Genomic DNA, 16,984 nt, shown 5'->3' with positions numbered 1-16,984 from the left:
GCGAAGCAATCACATTAACGCATGTGTTTTTAAATTATGCAGTCCTGATTGGTCTTGCATTATTTACACTGCAAATTACTCTGTGCTCAGTCAGTGTTGCAATGTCAGGGAATCAATCACTCATTTTCTGATGAAAATTAAATGTCTGATTAAAAACAATCAGATTCTTAAAATGTTTTTGTAATGTCTGTGCTTCAATTTAATACTGACGTGACTGACTGTAGTGGCTTTAAGGCCACTATTACCTGTCACCTCAGTGAAATCAATGTTGTTTGAGGGCTATTTGCCTAGTTACAATTAATTTGGTAAGAGTTTCGATATTTGCATGAAAAATGTTAATTTCTGGGATGAACTGTTTATTTCTTTTCTTAGAACTCAGAAATGTGGTACAAACGTCACAGCATTGCAATAGGTGAGGTGCCTATCTGTCGCCTGGTGTATCGCAGAGAGTTAACCACTGCTAATATTGAAGATATATGGAAAACGAAGACCCTGTCATAGTAAGTAAGCTGTGAAATCTCTTGTTGCGAATATAGCTCTGTTTCATGTGTACTGTATTTTGATTATAGAAGGTCAACAATTTAATTGTTGTCTGGTATATCTGTGGTTATTTTTGTGAATTGGTTGGGTTGAAGCAACTTTTTGTATTTTGCTGGGTCGATTTTTATTACAGCGGTATATATTGTTATTTTGCTATTTTGTCTTAGTAAGTCATACATAGTTCTGTAGTACCATAGAGGGAATATATAAAACAATACATTTACAGGGATAAGCAGTAAACACAATACCTGTGTATATGTATTGATCAAAATACCTGCACTTTAGCAAAATATTACAGCACAAAAGTACAAAGACGAAAACAAGGAAAGCGAGAAGTGATCTCTGAAAGCTAACATCATGGAGGTGTAATTGCAGAGGTCAATAACAAATATATAAAATAAGTTGAATGTCAAGAGTAGGAGAGGGATGTTTGCGAAAGCTTACATTCCAAGAGGAGGGGTTGGAGGTGTGGTTACCAGGGTGACACAAAAGCGGTATAAGGGTGGAAGGTTGTGGGTAGTGGTCTGACAGCAGTCCGGTAGGTATTAGTAAACAAAGTGCATTTTGAGGAAGAGTTTAAAGCACTGGAGGCTAGAGCAGAACCTGGTATGCTGGTGTCTGCACAGGAGACGTCTTGAGGCTGGGAAGAAGAGATGGTTATCAATGGAGAGGAGAGTCTGTGCTCTCCGACTGGATGGGGAATGATAACTTGAGGTTGGGAAAGTAGGTTAGAGTGCTTGCTCATAACTACTGTTAGATTGCTTTCAGTGCTTATCCATAACTCAATAGAACTATTATGTATTGTTCATATTTTCCTAAAAATGTAATCACAACCCAACATAAATAACTTTAAATGCCAGGAAATGTTTTTTTTTAACCTACAACAGAGATGGGGAACCTTCGGCCCCCCAGCTGTTTTTGAACAAGACATACCAGCATGCCTTGCAGCAGTTTTGCTATTTGGCCATGCTAAAACTGTTGCAGGGCATGCTGGGATATGTAGTTCAACAACAGCTGGAGGGCTGAAGGTTCCCCATCCCTGACCTACAGCATCTAACTCCAGTTAAGTTATTATCAGTTTAGTCCAGTGGTTCCAAAACGTTCTTATCATGGCGCCCCAGTGTACCAGCATTTTTGCATAGCACGTGTGGGCCAAATGTTCCTTATTGAGAAATTCGGACAAGATTATTAAATAAATTGTGCTTACCTGTCATCCAGTTCTGTGGCGGTGGACAGGGCTGCACTTCTGTTTGTCCACATATTTTATGACTGGCAAAACCAGTGCTGATGGCTTCCAATCACATGGACTGTGAATTTGATTTAGTCCTGGATTACCAACCCATGACAGTCACTGCATGACACTCTTTCAAGTGCCACATGGCTCCTAGTTTAGGAAGCACTGGTCCATTCCATGGTAGACTAATTGCTATTATCCGTTTGGTTGTTATGGGTACTGTACTTTGTAACCCCCAAATGTGATCTCTCAAACAAATACAATTGAGTTTTATATTTGTGTACTGCTCCCTATTGATTCTGCATCAGAGATTGTGTCCAGGGATTAGCAGGTGTAAGCAAGTGCTCTAAACTGGACACTTGAGTTATATATACTTTCTCTAACGTCCTAGTGGATGCTGGGGACTCCGTAAGGACCATAGGGATAGACGGGCTCCGCAGGAGACATGGGCACTTCAAGAAAGAATTTAGGTTCTGGTGTGCTCTGGCTCCTCCCTCTATGCCCCTCCTCCAGACCTCAGTTAGAGAAACTGTGCCCAGAGCGAGCTGGGTGCTTTTCAGTGAGCTCTCCTGAGTTTGCTGAGAGAAAGTATTTTGTTAGGTTTTTTATTTTCAAGGAGCTCTGCTGGCAACAGACTCCCTGCATCGTGGGACTGAGGGGAGAGAAGCAGCCCTACTCTCTGAAGCTAGGTCCTGCTTCTTAGGCTACTGGACACCATTAGCTCCAGAGGGATCGTACGCAGGATCTCACCCTCGCTGTCCGATCCCAGAGCCGCGCCGCCGTCCCCCTCGCAGAGCCGGAAGACAGAAGCCGGGTGAGTATGAGAAGCAAGAAGACTTCGAAATCGGCGGCAGAAGACTCTGTTCTTCACTGAGGTAACGCACAGCACTGCAGCTCTGCGCCATTGCTCCCACACACCTCACATACTCCGGTCACTGTAAGGGTGCAGGGCGCAGGGGGGGTGGGGGTGGGGGCAGGGGGGGTGGGGGGGGGGGGCAGGGGCGCCCTGGGCAGCATTTTTACCTCTTTTTGGCAAAAGTAAACATATATACAGTTGGGCATTGTATATATGTATGAGCCCCCGCCAAGAAAATGTATATTTAAGCGGGACAGAAGCCCGCCGTCGAGGGGGCGGGGCTTCTTCCTCAGCACTCGCCAGCGCCATGTTTTTTCTCCAAGCACCGCTGAGAGGAAGCTCCCCGGTCTCTCCTCTGCTTATACCACGGTAGAAGAGAGGGTTTTAAAGAAGAGGGGGCACATAATTCGGCACAGATAATAACAGCGCTACTGGGTAAACATTAAATTGCTGTGTTTTTTCCTGGGTCATATAGCGCTGGGGTGTGTGCTGGCATTGTCTCTCCAAAGGGCCTTGTGGGGGAATTATCTTCAGATGAGCATTCCCTGAGTGTGTGGCGTGTCGGTACGTGTGTGTCGACATGTCTGAGGTAAAAGGCTCTCCTAAGGAGGTGATGGAGCAAATGTGTGTGTGGTGTCTCCGTCGACAACGCCGACACCTGATTGGATATGTGAAATTAAGTGCTGAGGTAAATTTATTGCTCAAAAGATTAGAGAACAGACAGGGAATCTACCCATGTCTGTCCCTATGTCGCAGAGACATTCAGAGTCTCACAACGCTCACTATCCAAAATAATAGACACTGATATCGACACGGAGTCTGACTCCAGGGTCGACTACGATAATGCAAAGTTACAGCCAAAATGGCAGGAAAGTATTCAATATATGATTATTGTAATGAAAGATGTTTTGCATATCACTGATGACTCATCTGTCCCTGACACAAGGGTACTCATGTTTAAGGGGAAGAAAGCTGAGGTAAATTTCCCTCCTCTCATGAAGAAAAAGAGCGGGAATCTCCAGACAAGAAGCTGCAGCTTCCCACAAAGAATTCTCAGGGAGTATCCTTTCCCTACTAGGGCCAGGATACGATGGGAATCTTCCCCTAGGGTGGACAAAGCTTGTCACGTTTACCCAAAAGGTAGCGCTGACTTAACAGCTATCGTCAGGGATCCTGCAGATAGCATGCAGTAAAAGTACTTTGAAGTCCATTTACACACATGCTGGTACACTACTCAGACCGGCGATTATGTCGGCATGGGTTTATAGCGCTGTAGCAGCGTGGACAGATACCTTATCAGCAGACATTGAGACCCTAGTATGTGTATACATATGTGTATATATATATATATATATATATGAGATCATGCAATGGACATGTGATGCCGACTAAAAGAGGCATATGCAAGGTTTGCCTTACAAGGCTGAGGAATTGTGTGGAGAAGGGCTCTTGAACCTGGTCTCCACAGCTATAGCTGGTAATTCTGATCTTTTGCTTTATATTCCCGCACAGCCTAAGAAAGCACGACATTATCAAATGCAGTCCTTTCGATCACAAAGCAAGAAAGTTCGAGGTGCGTCCTTTCTTGCCAGAGGCAGGCGCAGAGGAAAGAAGCTGCACAACACAGCTAGTTCCCAGGAACAGAAGTCCTCCCCGGCCTCTACATAATCCACCGCATGACGCTGGGGCTCCACAGGCGGAGCTAGGCCTGGTGGGGGCACGTCTTCGAAATTTCAGCCACAAGTGGGTTCACTCCCAGGGGGATCCCTGGGCAATAAAATCTCAGGGATACAAGCTGGAAGTCGAAGAGATGCCCCCTCACCGATACCTCAATTCGACCCGACCAGCTTCCCCCCACGAGAGGGAAATAGTGTTAACTGCAATTCACAAATTGTATCTTCAACAGGTGGTGGTCTAGGTTCCCCTCATTCAAAATGGAAGGGGTTGTTATTCGATCATGTTTGTAGTCCCGAAACCGGACGGTTCGGTCAGACCCATATTGAATTTAAAATCCCTGAACATATACCTGAAAAGGTTCAAGTTCAAGATGGAATCGCTGAGAGCGGTCATCGCAAGCCTGGAAGGGGGGGATTTTATGGTGTCTCTGGACATAAAGGATGCATACCTTCATGTCCCCATTTATCCACCTCATCAGGCGTACCTCAGATTTGTGGTACAGGATTGTCATTACCAATTTCAGACGTTGCCGTTTGGTCTCTCCATGGCACCGAGAATATTTACCAAGGTAATGGCGGAAATGATGGTACTCCTGAGGAAGCAAGGGGTCACAATTATCCCATACTTGGACGATCTCCTTATAAAGGCGAGATCAAGAGAGCAGTTGCTGATCAGCGTAGCACTTTCTCTGGAAGTGTTACGGCAACACGGCTGGATTCTAAATATTCCAAAGTCGCAGTTGGTTCCTACGACTAGTCTGCCTTTCCTGGGCATGATTCTAGACACAGACCAGAAAAGGGTTTATCTCCCGATAGAGAGAGCTCAGGAACTCATGACACTGGTCAGGAACCTATTAAAACCAAAACAGGTGTCAGTGCATCACTGCACTCGAGTCCTGGGAAAGATGGTGGCATCATAGAGGCCATTCCTTTCGGCAGGTTCCATGCGAGGACTTTTCAATGGGACTTACTGGACAAGTGGTCCGGATCACATCTTCAGATGCATCGGTTAATCACCATATCCCCCAGGGCCAGGGTGTGTCTTCTGTGGTGGCTGCAGAGTGCTCACCTTCTCGAGGGCCGCAGATTCGGCATTCAGGACTGGGTCCTGGTGACCACGGATGCAAGCCTCCGAGGGTGGGGAGCAGTCACACAGGGAAGAGATTTCCAAGGTCTGTGGTCAAGTCAAGAGACTTGCCTTCACATCAACATCCTGGAACTAAGGGCCGTATACAACGCCCTGCGTCAAGCGGAGAACTTGCTTCGCGACCAACCGGTTCTGATTCAGTCAGACAACATCACTGCAGTGGCTCATGTAAACCGACAAGGCGACACAAGGAGCAGAGTGGCGATGGTGGAAGCCACCAGAATTCTTCGCTGGGCGGAGAATCACGTAAGCGCACTGTCAGCAGTGTTCATCCCGGGAGTGGACAACTGGGAAGCAGACTTCCTCAGCAGACACGACCTCCACCCGGGAGAGTGGGGACTTCATCAGGAAGTCTTTGCACAGATTACAAGTCGGTGGGAACTGCCACAGGTGGACATGATGGCATCCCGCTTCAACAAAAAGCTACAGAGGTATTGCGCCAGGTCAAGAGACCCTCAGGCGATAGCTGTAGACGCCCTGGCGACACCGTGGGTGTTCTAGTCGGTCTATGTATTCCCTCCTCTTCCTCTCATACCCAAGGTGCTGAGGATAATAAGAAAAAGAGGAGTGAGAACACTACTCATTGTTCCTGATTGGCCATGAAGGACTTGGTATCCAGATCTGCAAGAAATGCTCACAGAGGACCCGTGGCCTCTTCCTCTAAGACAGGACTTGTTGCAACAGGGGCCCTGTCTGTTCCAAGACTTGCCGCGGCTGGGTTTGACGGCATGGCGGTTGAACGCCGGATCCTAACAGAGAAAGGCATTCCGGATGAGGTCATTCCTACGCTGATAAAGGCTAGGAAGGACGGAACAGCTCAACCTTATCACCGTATATGGCGAAAATATGTTGCTTGGTGTGAGGCCAGGAATGCCCCTACGGAGGAATTCCAGCTGGGCCGTTTCCTTCACTTCCTACAGTCAGGAGGGAATTTGGGCCTAAAATTGGGTTCCATTAAGGCCCAGATTTCGTCCCTATCCATTTTCTTTCAAAAGGAGTTTACTTCTCTACCTGAAGTTCAGATGTTTGTAAAGGGAGTGCTGCATATGCAGCCCCCTTTTGTGCCTCCAGTGGCACCTTGGGATCTTAACGTGGTGTTGAGTTTCCTGAAATCCCACTGGTTTGAACCACTCAAAACGGTGGAGTTGAAATATCTCACGTGGAAGGTGGTCATGCTATTAGCCTTGGCTTCGGCTGGGCGTATGTCAGAGTTAGCGGCTTTGTCACATAAAAGCCCCTATCTGGTTTTCCTTGCGGATAGAGCAGAATTGCGGACCTGTCCACAATTTCTGCCAAAAGTGGTTTCATCCTTTAATATAAACCAACCTATTGTGGTGCCTGTGGCTACTACTGACTTGGAGGATTCCGAGTTGCTTGATGTGGTCAGGGCTTTGAAGGTTTATGTAGCCAGAACGGCTAGGGTCAGGAAAACAGAGTCTTTGTTTATCCTGTAGGCTTCCAACAAGCTTGGTGCTCCTGTTTCAAAGCAAACTATTGCTCGCTGGATCTGTAACACGATTCAGCAGGCTCATTCTGCGGCTGGATTGCCGCTGCCAAAATCAGTTACGGCCCATTCCACTAGGAAGATGGGCTCTTCTTGGGCGGCTGCCCGAGGGGTCTCGGCATTACAGCTTTGCTGAGCGGCTACTTGGTCAGGTTCAAACACTTTTGCAAAGTTCTACAAGTTTGATACCCTGGCTGAGGAGGACCTTGTGTTCTCTCATTCGGTGCTGCAGAGTCATCCGCACTCTCCCGCCCGTTTGGGAGCTTTTGTATAATCCCCATGGTCCTTACGGAGTCCCCAGCATCCACAGGGACGTTAGAGAAAATAAGATTTTACTTAAATCTATTTCTCGTAGTCCGTAGTGGATGCTGGGCGCCCGTCCCAAGTGCGGACTTCTACTGCAATGCTTGTATATAGTTATTGCTTCAATAAGGGTTATGTTATGGTTGCATCAGGGTTGGACCTGATGCTCTGTTGTTGTCATACTGTTGACTGTTTGTTAGAAACTCATGTTATACGGTGTGATTGGTGTGGCTGGTATGTATCTTGCCCTGGATTACCAAAATCCTTTCCTTGTACTGTCAGCTTTTCTGGGCACAGTTTCTCTAACTGAGGTCTGGAGGAGGGGCATAGAGGGAGGAGCCAGAGCACACCAGAACCTAAATTCTTTCTTGAAGTGCCCATGTCTCCTGCGGAGCCCGTCTATCCCCATGGTCCTTACGGAGTCCCCAGCATCCACTACGGACTACGAGAAATAGATTTACCGGTAAGTAAAATCTTGTTTTCTATTATTATTATTATTATTATTATTATCAGCCTTTATTTATATGGCGTATATGGCGCCACAAGGGTTCCGCAGCGCCCTTTTACAGAGTGCAACAATAATCAAACAGGAAAACATCAACTTACAGTTGATGACAATATAGGACAAGTACAGGGTAAATAAACATAGCTACATCAGCAGATGACACTGACATAAGTATCAGGTGGCAGAAGACTGCTAGATTTGGTGCAGTTGAAGATTTTTAAAGTAAGACAAAGGATAAGCACAGGAGGGAAGAGGGCCCTGCTCGTGAGAGCTTACAATCTATAGGGGAGGGGTAGACAGACAGGGGTGACACAGAATGGGGTACATAGAGAACGTGGAACAGAGGGTTAGGATGAGATTTGGCTGGGTTTGGTGAAGAAGTGGGTCTTGAGAGCCCGTTTGAAGTTTTGTAGAGAGGTGGAGAGTCTGAGGGGGAGAAGTAGGGAATTCCAGAGAACTGGAGTAGCATGTGAAAAATCTTGGAGGTAGGAGTGGGAGGAAGTAATCCGTAGGCAGGAAAGTCGTTGTGCATTAGCAGAGCGAAGAGGACGGGTGGGAGTGTAAAGGGAGATAAGGTCAGAGATGTAGATGGGAGAGGAGTGGGTGAGGGATTTGTAAGCGAGTGTAAGAAGCTTGAAATGGATTCTGAAAGGGAACGGGAGCCAGTGAAGGTCTAGTAAGAGAGTAGAGGTAGACCTAGTGCGTTTGGTGAGGAAAATGAGCCGGGCAGCAGCATTGAGGATAGATTGGAGTGGAGAGAGGTGTTTGTCAGGAATGCCAGTCAGGAGGAGATTACAGTAGTCCAGTCTGGAGATGACCAGTGAGTGGATAAGAGTCTTAGAAGCATCCTGGGTCAGAAAGAGTCTGATCCTGGAAATATTTTTTAGATGAAAACGGCAGGTTTGTGAGAGGTGCTGAATGTGTGGTTTGAAGGAGAGGGAGTAGTCAAGGATTACTCCAAGACAGCGCACTTGGGGGCTAGAGGAGATAGTAGTGCCATCAATAGATAGTGAGATTGTAGTACGGTGAGGATATGCGAGAGGGAGGGAAGATGATCAGCTCGGTCTTAGACATGTTAAGTTTAAGAAAGCGCTGGGACATCCAGGAAGAGGTAGCAGAGAGACAGTTGGAGATACGAGTGAGGAGAGCAGGGGAAATGTCTGGAGAGGAAAGATAGATTTGGGTTTCATCAGCATAGAGATGATATTGGAAACCAAAAGAACTAATGAGCTTACCTAGTGAGGATGTATAGAGAGAGAAGAGGACCAAGGACAGAACCTTGGGGTACACCTACAGTTAGTGGAAGTGAGGGGGAGGTGGAGTCATGAGAGGAGACAGAGAATGAACGGTTAGAGAGGTAGGAAGACAGCCAAGAGAGGGCAGTGTCACGCAGACCAATGGAGTGAAGGATTTGCAGTAGGAGAGGATGGTCCACAGTGTCAAAAGCAGCAGAGAGATCAAGTAGAATAAGTAGAGAGTAGTGTCCCTTAGATTTAGCAGCATGGAGGTCATTGCATACTTTTGTAAGGGCAGTTTCAGTGGAGTGGAGAGGACGGAAGCCAGACTGGAATGGGTCAAGTAGTGAGTGTGAGGAAAGAAAGGAAGTAAGGCGGTTGTAGACAATACGCTCAAGGAGTTTGGAGGCAAAAGGGAGGAGAGAGATGGGTCGGTAGTTGGATCAAGGGTAGGTTTTTTAAGAATAGGAGAGATGAGTGCATGCTTGAAGGCAGAGGGGACAGTGCCTGATGAGAGGGAGAGATTGAGCAGGTGGGAAAGATGGGAACAAGCAGAAGGAGAGAGGTATCGGAGGAGAAGGGAGGGGATAGGGTCAAGTGGGGAGGGGACAGGAATGAATGAGGGCCATGACTTCCTCTCCAGATGCATGGGAGAAAGATGCCAGAGTTGGTGGGAGGGATGGGGAGGGGTGGTAAGGGATGGGAGAAAGCTGGTTACTGATGGTCTGGTGTGATGTGATGTCCTTACATATGAAGTCAATTTTGGATGTGAAGTAAGTGGCAAAGTCAAGAGTAGAGAGTGAGGAAGGGAGATGAGGTGGAGGTGGGCAGAGGAGTGAGTTGAGAGTGGCAAAGAGGCGCCGGGGGTTGGAAGACTGGGAGGAGATGATGTTCTTGAAGTATGACTGTTTAGCAAGAGAAAGGGCAGCACTGAAGGATGAGAGCATAAGTTTGAAATGGAGGAAGTCTCTATTCTATTGATTTTGTGTTTTCAAGCAAGATGAGGAAAGCTCTGACTGGTGAAGTAAGCTGCTTTTTTTTTTTTTGAGACCCAACTTCACTTTGGGTTAGCAATTCAGACTATTTGACCATTTAAAATAAATTTCACAGCTAAGGACTAAACCTCAGTATAATTATATTTAAGCATGGGCAACTACCAAAATGAAACAAACACTTGAGTAAATGGTGAATGCAAATAATATTAAAAGATAAAGGGCCTAATTCAGACCTGATCGCCTCTGCCTGGTCGCTGGGCAGGAGGGGGCCGGCCGGCAGCGATGTGCTTCCGTTTTAGGGGCGCGGTCCAGGCAACGCATGCGTGCCTGGCCGGTGACATCACACGCAGCCGCTGCGACCCGGACAGCGACGGGTAGCTCCCTGCGCTGGCAGGGAGCTACTGTTCCGTTACAAAAGGTGATGCTTCTGTACCTGTGCGAGGAGGGAAGGGGGGGTTGGGGTAGGGCCTCACAAGCGGGGCGGACTAACCCTGTGCTGGGCGTATCCCCGCATGTTTGAGTAACTGATTGTAGCCATACAAAATATTGCACGGCTACGATCTGGTCTGAATTAGGCCCATAGAGCGAGAGCAGTATCAACAGATGATGCTTGCACACAGGTTTGATTCTTTAATTAAATAAGGCGTTATTATGCCGTCATGCTTGAAGTTGTGTATAAAATAGCTGGGTAAGCCCTTTGTCCATTATTTTTTATTTATTAATTGCAAGAAGAGACCTAAGTAGCTTTGTAGCTGCTGCCAAACTTCTCCCAACAATTACCATTCTGAACAATGATTGTGCATTGGTAACTGAAAATGACCTTGGTATGGATTTCAAGAGAGCAGATCTCTGATGCCTGTGGATGAAGTATACTCATTGACCATGGTCTACAGTTTGATGTCCAAGGAAAAATGGATAAGTAACCCTGAACCTTTTGGTTTTTGCATGCTAGGATGATACTTGCCATTGGTGTCATCAAGTATAGGTCATATAGAACTTGAGGGTTCTCAAGAACATCAAGTCATCAAGTGCAGACCATGTAGACTTTAAGGTTGGTGCACAATCCTCTCACTCCATTTAAAGATTAACTTTTGAGAAATCTGCTGCAAAGAACAATGACGTGGTCAGATGAGTCCCCGTTCAACGCCTTTTCATCATATGCGGTGATTGGCAGTAGAAGCCTATACGCTAAAATACTTGCTTCCTGCAGTGAAGGAAATAGGTTATGGGTACTTTTTGTGCCATATATTGTTTGTTTACCCAGACAGGAATGTAAATGACAATTATATAGAAAGCCCGCATCCTTTGGTGAATCATGATTACTAAAGTAAAATGTGCTCCATATTGGTTCCTACAGGGAAGCTTCATTACCTAACCAAGATGGACACCAAACCTAGTATGCCTATGTGTGGCACCATCTTGACACTATGTTAGAGTGCCACAGTTGCAGATGGATATTTTCCACTTAGCTCTGAAGAGACCCTGTAATAACTGCTACACAGACGTTGCTAAAACCGCTATACAAGCCTGGTACTGCTTGCATCCGCATCGCTGCCCATTTACAGTCACCAGCTGGTGAACCGTATGACACCCTGACCCGCTCCACATGACCTGTGTGGAAAACTGTGTACTACATCTACCTACGATAAACCAATCCACTGGTTAAATATTTGGGCTGCTTGTAGTGTAAGGCACCTGGTGGTGTGTACAGAAACTGCAATAACACCGCCACCTGTACACACACATTCCATCAGGATGTTCCAGGATTACATTCCCCCCATTTGGAATGGCATGATTGATAGCCATTCCAGTCAACAGATCTCTACGCAGTTGGATTCATGTCGAAAAGGTTCTGGAGGTCAACTATCAACAACAACATGGCACTTTTATTTAATTTCTCTGGAAAAAACAATCTAAATTGTGCAAACAGATGTTTACATGACTGTTCTATTTTTCTTTGCAATAAAAGTCTGTATTGTCAGCTGCGAAATTTCTCATTTGCCTTAATGTTAACCTCTCTGGCGGCAAACCAACTTGGTTATCACCAACTAATAACGCTTTCAGACATGTGATCCGGAAATTATTTACCATGTCTAGCAAGCCAGCAAATTCCCGGGACTCTGCTCCGTGACTTAGTCCTGGATCGTTTACATTCACACGTACAGAAATCCCGGGTTAAATTGCATTCACATGCAAATACCCAGGATTCCCCAGTATGGCCTGTATCCAATTAGCCACTATAAATTAACGCGGCTAATTATCGTGCTGGGGCAATCCTATTCGCCCCGTCCGCCGGCACTTATTAGGCTATCAGGCTAAACTAAATCCACAATAAGAATACTTAAAAGCACGAAAAGTGGCATGAAAATACATAGGTCAGCGGATTTTGCAGACACTATGTATTTTCGTGCGAACAACGGGGGGGGGGTTGCACGAGACAAATGCCGGCAATACCATTCTAAATCAGTATAATGAAGGGCATAACATTAATGTACCATATTCAATGTTACAATACCAATATAGGACCCTAGTCATTATTTAAAAATACTGAAAAAACTTTCGTTGTGGTAGACCATTTAACATCCTGTCAGGCACAGTAGAAAAAAATTCTCTAGTAAATTACATAAAATGACTTTTCCAATGTAGTAATTGCTTTGTTATGACGGCCTACGTCATAATTTAAATGCCTGTATAAATAGCATGCTGGTGTGAGAAAGTACTTGTTTATTATCGGTCGTATTTTAGAGGTTTAAATAGACCTTTATAAAAACTGGTGCTGAAGTAATTGTGTGGGACAGGAGCTGCCAATAGCCCATGGTGAAATTTGGATTATTTTCTAAACTTCACTAGCGTGTAGTTGGTTGCTATAAGCAACACCACCTTTCTACACCGTTACCTGTGGAACAATATTCACAAATGTAGTCAACAGTTCTTTGGTCTGTAATACAATCTGTTTTCAAAGAAGCATATGTGGCCACTAACATATCTCTTATTAACCTCGTGGGCTGAGCAAGCTACCGGTGACTTGTCTGGTCCATGAGAAATGATCTCTGTACATATTGCATATTGTCCATCCTGACTCTTCCTTGTCATACAGTTTACAGAAGATTGTCGGACTTGATTCTCTGGACGACGTGATGGATATGAAGTGGGCGAATGGGAAGCATATAATGCACAATGTGTACAACGTTACCAAACATGACATTGTGTTAATGGATGACCGATCAAGTGAGTTTCTCTGCACTGTGATGCCAAAATGTGTTGCTCATTTTATTGTTTGAATTTGTACCTGTTTAGTCTTTATCATTCAATTATTAAAATAATGTGCATTTCTAATGCTGACCATAGATTGTGATGGAAAACTCAGCGTCGAACAGTCAGACCTGTTATCTTCCGGTGCCATACTCTGTCAGATAATCTGTTTCTCTCGGCATGTGTCCGAGGTAGACACAAATCTTATGTGGCTGCGAGTTCTCACAAAATCTCACATGTGAAAATATACAAATGTCAGCTTGATCATTCCTGTCGTGTTCTTCCGTGTGACGGACTGAGCATACTCTGCGACGCCGACGCTGCATTTCTAAGCAGTGCTCAACTGCATTGGTGGATACGATCACGCCACCACCATCGGTCACAACATTGACTCCTAGAGCTGCCCCTGCCTTGCGCAGAGCCTTCCTTGTAACTTTCTCAGAATATGGACTCTGTGCCTACGGTGCTGCGAAAGAAAATGCAGTTGCATGCCATGACACCTCCTGTTTCTGTCTCCACCCGGAAATGCCCATGAATCGCAGACGTCATAGGGATGTTGTACAGAAATGCATACGCCATTGCACACTTGCAGTAAGGCTTTCCTAGACATTTCAAGCATTCGCAGTAGCAAATAATCAATCGTCAGCTATATAGACATAGGAGCTGATGTTGGGTACATCCACTTCCTGATATGAGCACCAATTATCGCTTTGAATGACTTCCCTGGTGTTATAAATAAATATATATGCCACATTAGGATTCCCTTTCCAAAGAGCTGTATTAAAAATATATATATATTATGTGCAATAGGCTTATATTCTGCAGACTATTGTAACTAGTGAAGACTAATGTTTGATTGGCATTGATCTGCCATCACCAAGCTTAATGACGGTGACATCCAGCTAGCGTGCCTCTCTTCCTAGTACACGCTGCTCTGACAATGGGAGGCATAGGCTTCACTGTGCCTGTGTGTATGTATAGGTCACTCAAAACAATGCATGAATCCTTTATGGAATGTGGATAATTTTGCAACAGATCTTAATGATATGTGTCGTCAATGTGTGATGTCCTCTTTAACTAATGTACTGTACATGGTTTGTCTTTCTGTAGGAGAACTCCCACACTGGCTGCTGTCTGCAATGAAATGTCTAGCAAATTGTAAGTGTTCTCTTCTGTTTAGTCGGTAATTCCACCTTTATGAACACTATGTACACCTAACCAGTTTATAGGTTAAGTGCAAATCCTTCCAGAAGTAGCTTAACCTCTCCCTATTGTGTCCATCTAAGATTTCTCTAACGTCCTAGTGGATGCTGGGGTCCACATTAGTACCATGGGGTATAGACGGGTCCACCAGTAGGAGCCATTGGCACTTTAAGAGTTTAAGAGTGTGGGCTGGCTCCTCCCTCTATGCCCCTCCTACCAGACTCAGTTTAGAAAATGTGCCCGGAGGAGCCGGTCACAGCTAGGGGAGCTCTCCTGAGCTTTCCTAATAAAAGTTTCGTTTTAGAGTTTATTTTACAGGGAGGCTGCTTGCAACAGCCTCCCTGCAGCGTGGGACTAAGGGGTGGAGCAGTGTCCGCCCTGCGGATCTGAGCCACTGACTCCGCTGACTGGACACTGAGCTCCAGAGGGGCTGATCAGTCTCCGCCGCAGGGGAACCGCTCACCCCAGCAGCATGCCGCCGACCCCTTACAGAGCTGAAGCAAGTGGTGAGTTAGTCACCGATCCCCCTAGCAAGCTGGGGGCCGGTGTGAAGATGGCGGCAACAGGGGTTGGAGCGCGGTATTAACCGTGCTCCAGGATGGTTCCAGAGGCACACTGTGCGGCGCTGTGAGGGACGGCCTGGGCCAGCGCCTACCCCTCATATTTGGTCAGCAAGCCTGTCGGGCCCCAGGGATCCCAGCCAGCACAACTCCTCAGACCATTTTCAAACTCAGATGAGCGGGAAGACAGCGCCATGAAGCGGGCGGAGCTTCTTCTTAGAGCGGACCCTGCAGCGTTCCAGCGCCATTTTCCTGCATGCTGTTTGCTGAAGGAAGATCCTGGTCCCTCCACAGCAGCTCTAGATTACTGTAACGGTACCAGGGGGTTATAGAAGGGAGGGGAGGTTAATTGTTTGACTGTGTGTCCTATTAAGGTGCACAAGTCAGCGCTGATAAGGGGGTTATCTCCTGTTAAGTGCTGGTGTGGGTTGGCTCCAATCTCTGTCTCTTTCTTGCCATTCTTGGGGGGGGGGGAATTCTGTCTTACCCCATCCTGTGTGTGTGTGGTGTGTTTGGTGGTCACCAGCAGCAATGTCCAGGGATACAGTGTCACATGCTGCAGAGGATTTATCCTCCCAGGATGATCCCATTCCATGTAATCAGGTTAGCACTGGTTTAGCACAGATTTATTTGGTGCTAATTCTATATATAAAGCGCTGTACAGGCTGGGACTTTGTTTCAGTATCTAGTGGCGCTGGGTGTGTGCTGGCATACTCTCTCTCTGTCTCTCCAAAGGGCCTTATTGTGGGTCTGTTCCCATTTTCATATATCCCAGTGTGTGTGGGGGTGTCAGTACGTGTGTGTCGACATGTCTGAAGCGGAAGGCTCGTCTAGGAAGGAAGCAGAGCAGATGGTAGTGGTGTCTCCGTCGGCACAGCCGACGCCTGATTGGTTGGACATGTGGAATGTTTAAAATGCTAATGTGGCTTTATTACATAAGAGATTGGACAAAGCAGAGTCCAAGGACAAAGCAGGGAGTCAATCCATGGCTGTTACTGTGTCACAAGACCCTTCGGGGTCCCATAAACGTCCCTTTTCCCAGATAGTAGACACTGATACCGACACGGATTCTGACTCCAGTGTCGACTATGATCATGCAAGGTTGCACCCAAGAGTGGCCAAGAGTATTCAATATATGATTATTGCAATAAAATATATTTTGCATATCACAGAGGACCCCTCTGTCCCTGACACGAGGGTTTGCATGTTTAAGGAAAAGAAACCTGAGGTAACGTTTCCCCCATCTCATGAGCTGAACGCTTTATTTGAAAGGGCTTGGGAAACTCCAGACAAGAGACTGCAGGTTCCCAAGAGAATTGTTATGGCGTATCCTTTCCCCTCAAAGGACCGGTTACGGTGGGAATCCTCGCCCACGGTGGACAAGGCCTTGACGCGCTTGTCCAAAAAGGTGGCACTACCGTCCCCGGACACTGCGACCCTAAAGGATCCTGCGGATCGCAGGCAGGAAACTACCTTAAAATCAATTTATGCGACTACGGGAGCCCTGCTCAGACCTGCAGTAGCGTCGGCATGGGTGGGTAGCGCAATTGCAGCTTGGGCAGATAACTTGTCATCTGACATTGACACCCTAGATAAAGATAGTATTTTGTTGACCTTAGGTCACATCAAGGACGCAGCGTTATATATGAGAGAGGCTGCTAGAGATATTGGGCTTTTGAGTTCAAGAGCCAATGCCATGACAGTTTCTGCTAGAGGGTCCCTGTGGACCCGTCAATGGGCAGGTGATGCTGACTCAGAGACATATGGAGGCTTTGCCTTACAAAGGTGAAGTTTTATTTGGGGAGGGCCTCGCGGACCTGGTTTCCACAGCTACCGCGGGTAAGTCTTCTTTTTTGCCTTACGTTCCCCCACAGCAGAAGAAAACACCTCAATACCAGATGCAGTCCTTTCGATCTCATAAGTTCAGAAAGGGGCGTGGCTCTTCCTTCTTCGGTAGAGGTAGAGGGAAAAGAA

At 46.4% G+C, this 16,984-nt stretch overlaps 1 protein-coding gene across 1 annotated transcript in view; it reads left to right on the top strand.

The window, feature by feature from the left end:
• The window catches only part of DEPDC1B (DEP domain containing 1B), a 179,981-nt gene that overhangs the window by 105,965 nt on the left and 57,032 nt on the right, over window positions 1-16,984 (top strand). The window contains exons 4-6 of the mRNA XM_063962849.1: window positions 373-500; window positions 13,093-13,223; window positions 14,358-14,405. Of these exons, the coding sequence (XP_063818919.1) occupies window positions 373-500; window positions 13,093-13,223; window positions 14,358-14,405 (307 nt within the window). The remainder of the gene's footprint in view (window positions 1-372; window positions 501-13,092; window positions 13,224-14,357; window positions 14,406-16,984) is intronic.

This window comes from Pseudophryne corroboree, chromosome 1 (assembly GCF_028390025.1).
Source record: "Pseudophryne corroboree isolate aPseCor3 chromosome 1, aPseCor3.hap2, whole genome shotgun sequence".
NCBI lineage: Eukaryota > Metazoa > Chordata > Amphibia > Anura > Myobatrachidae > Pseudophryne > Pseudophryne corroboree.
This window is presented reverse-complemented; position numbering and strand designations above follow the sequence as displayed.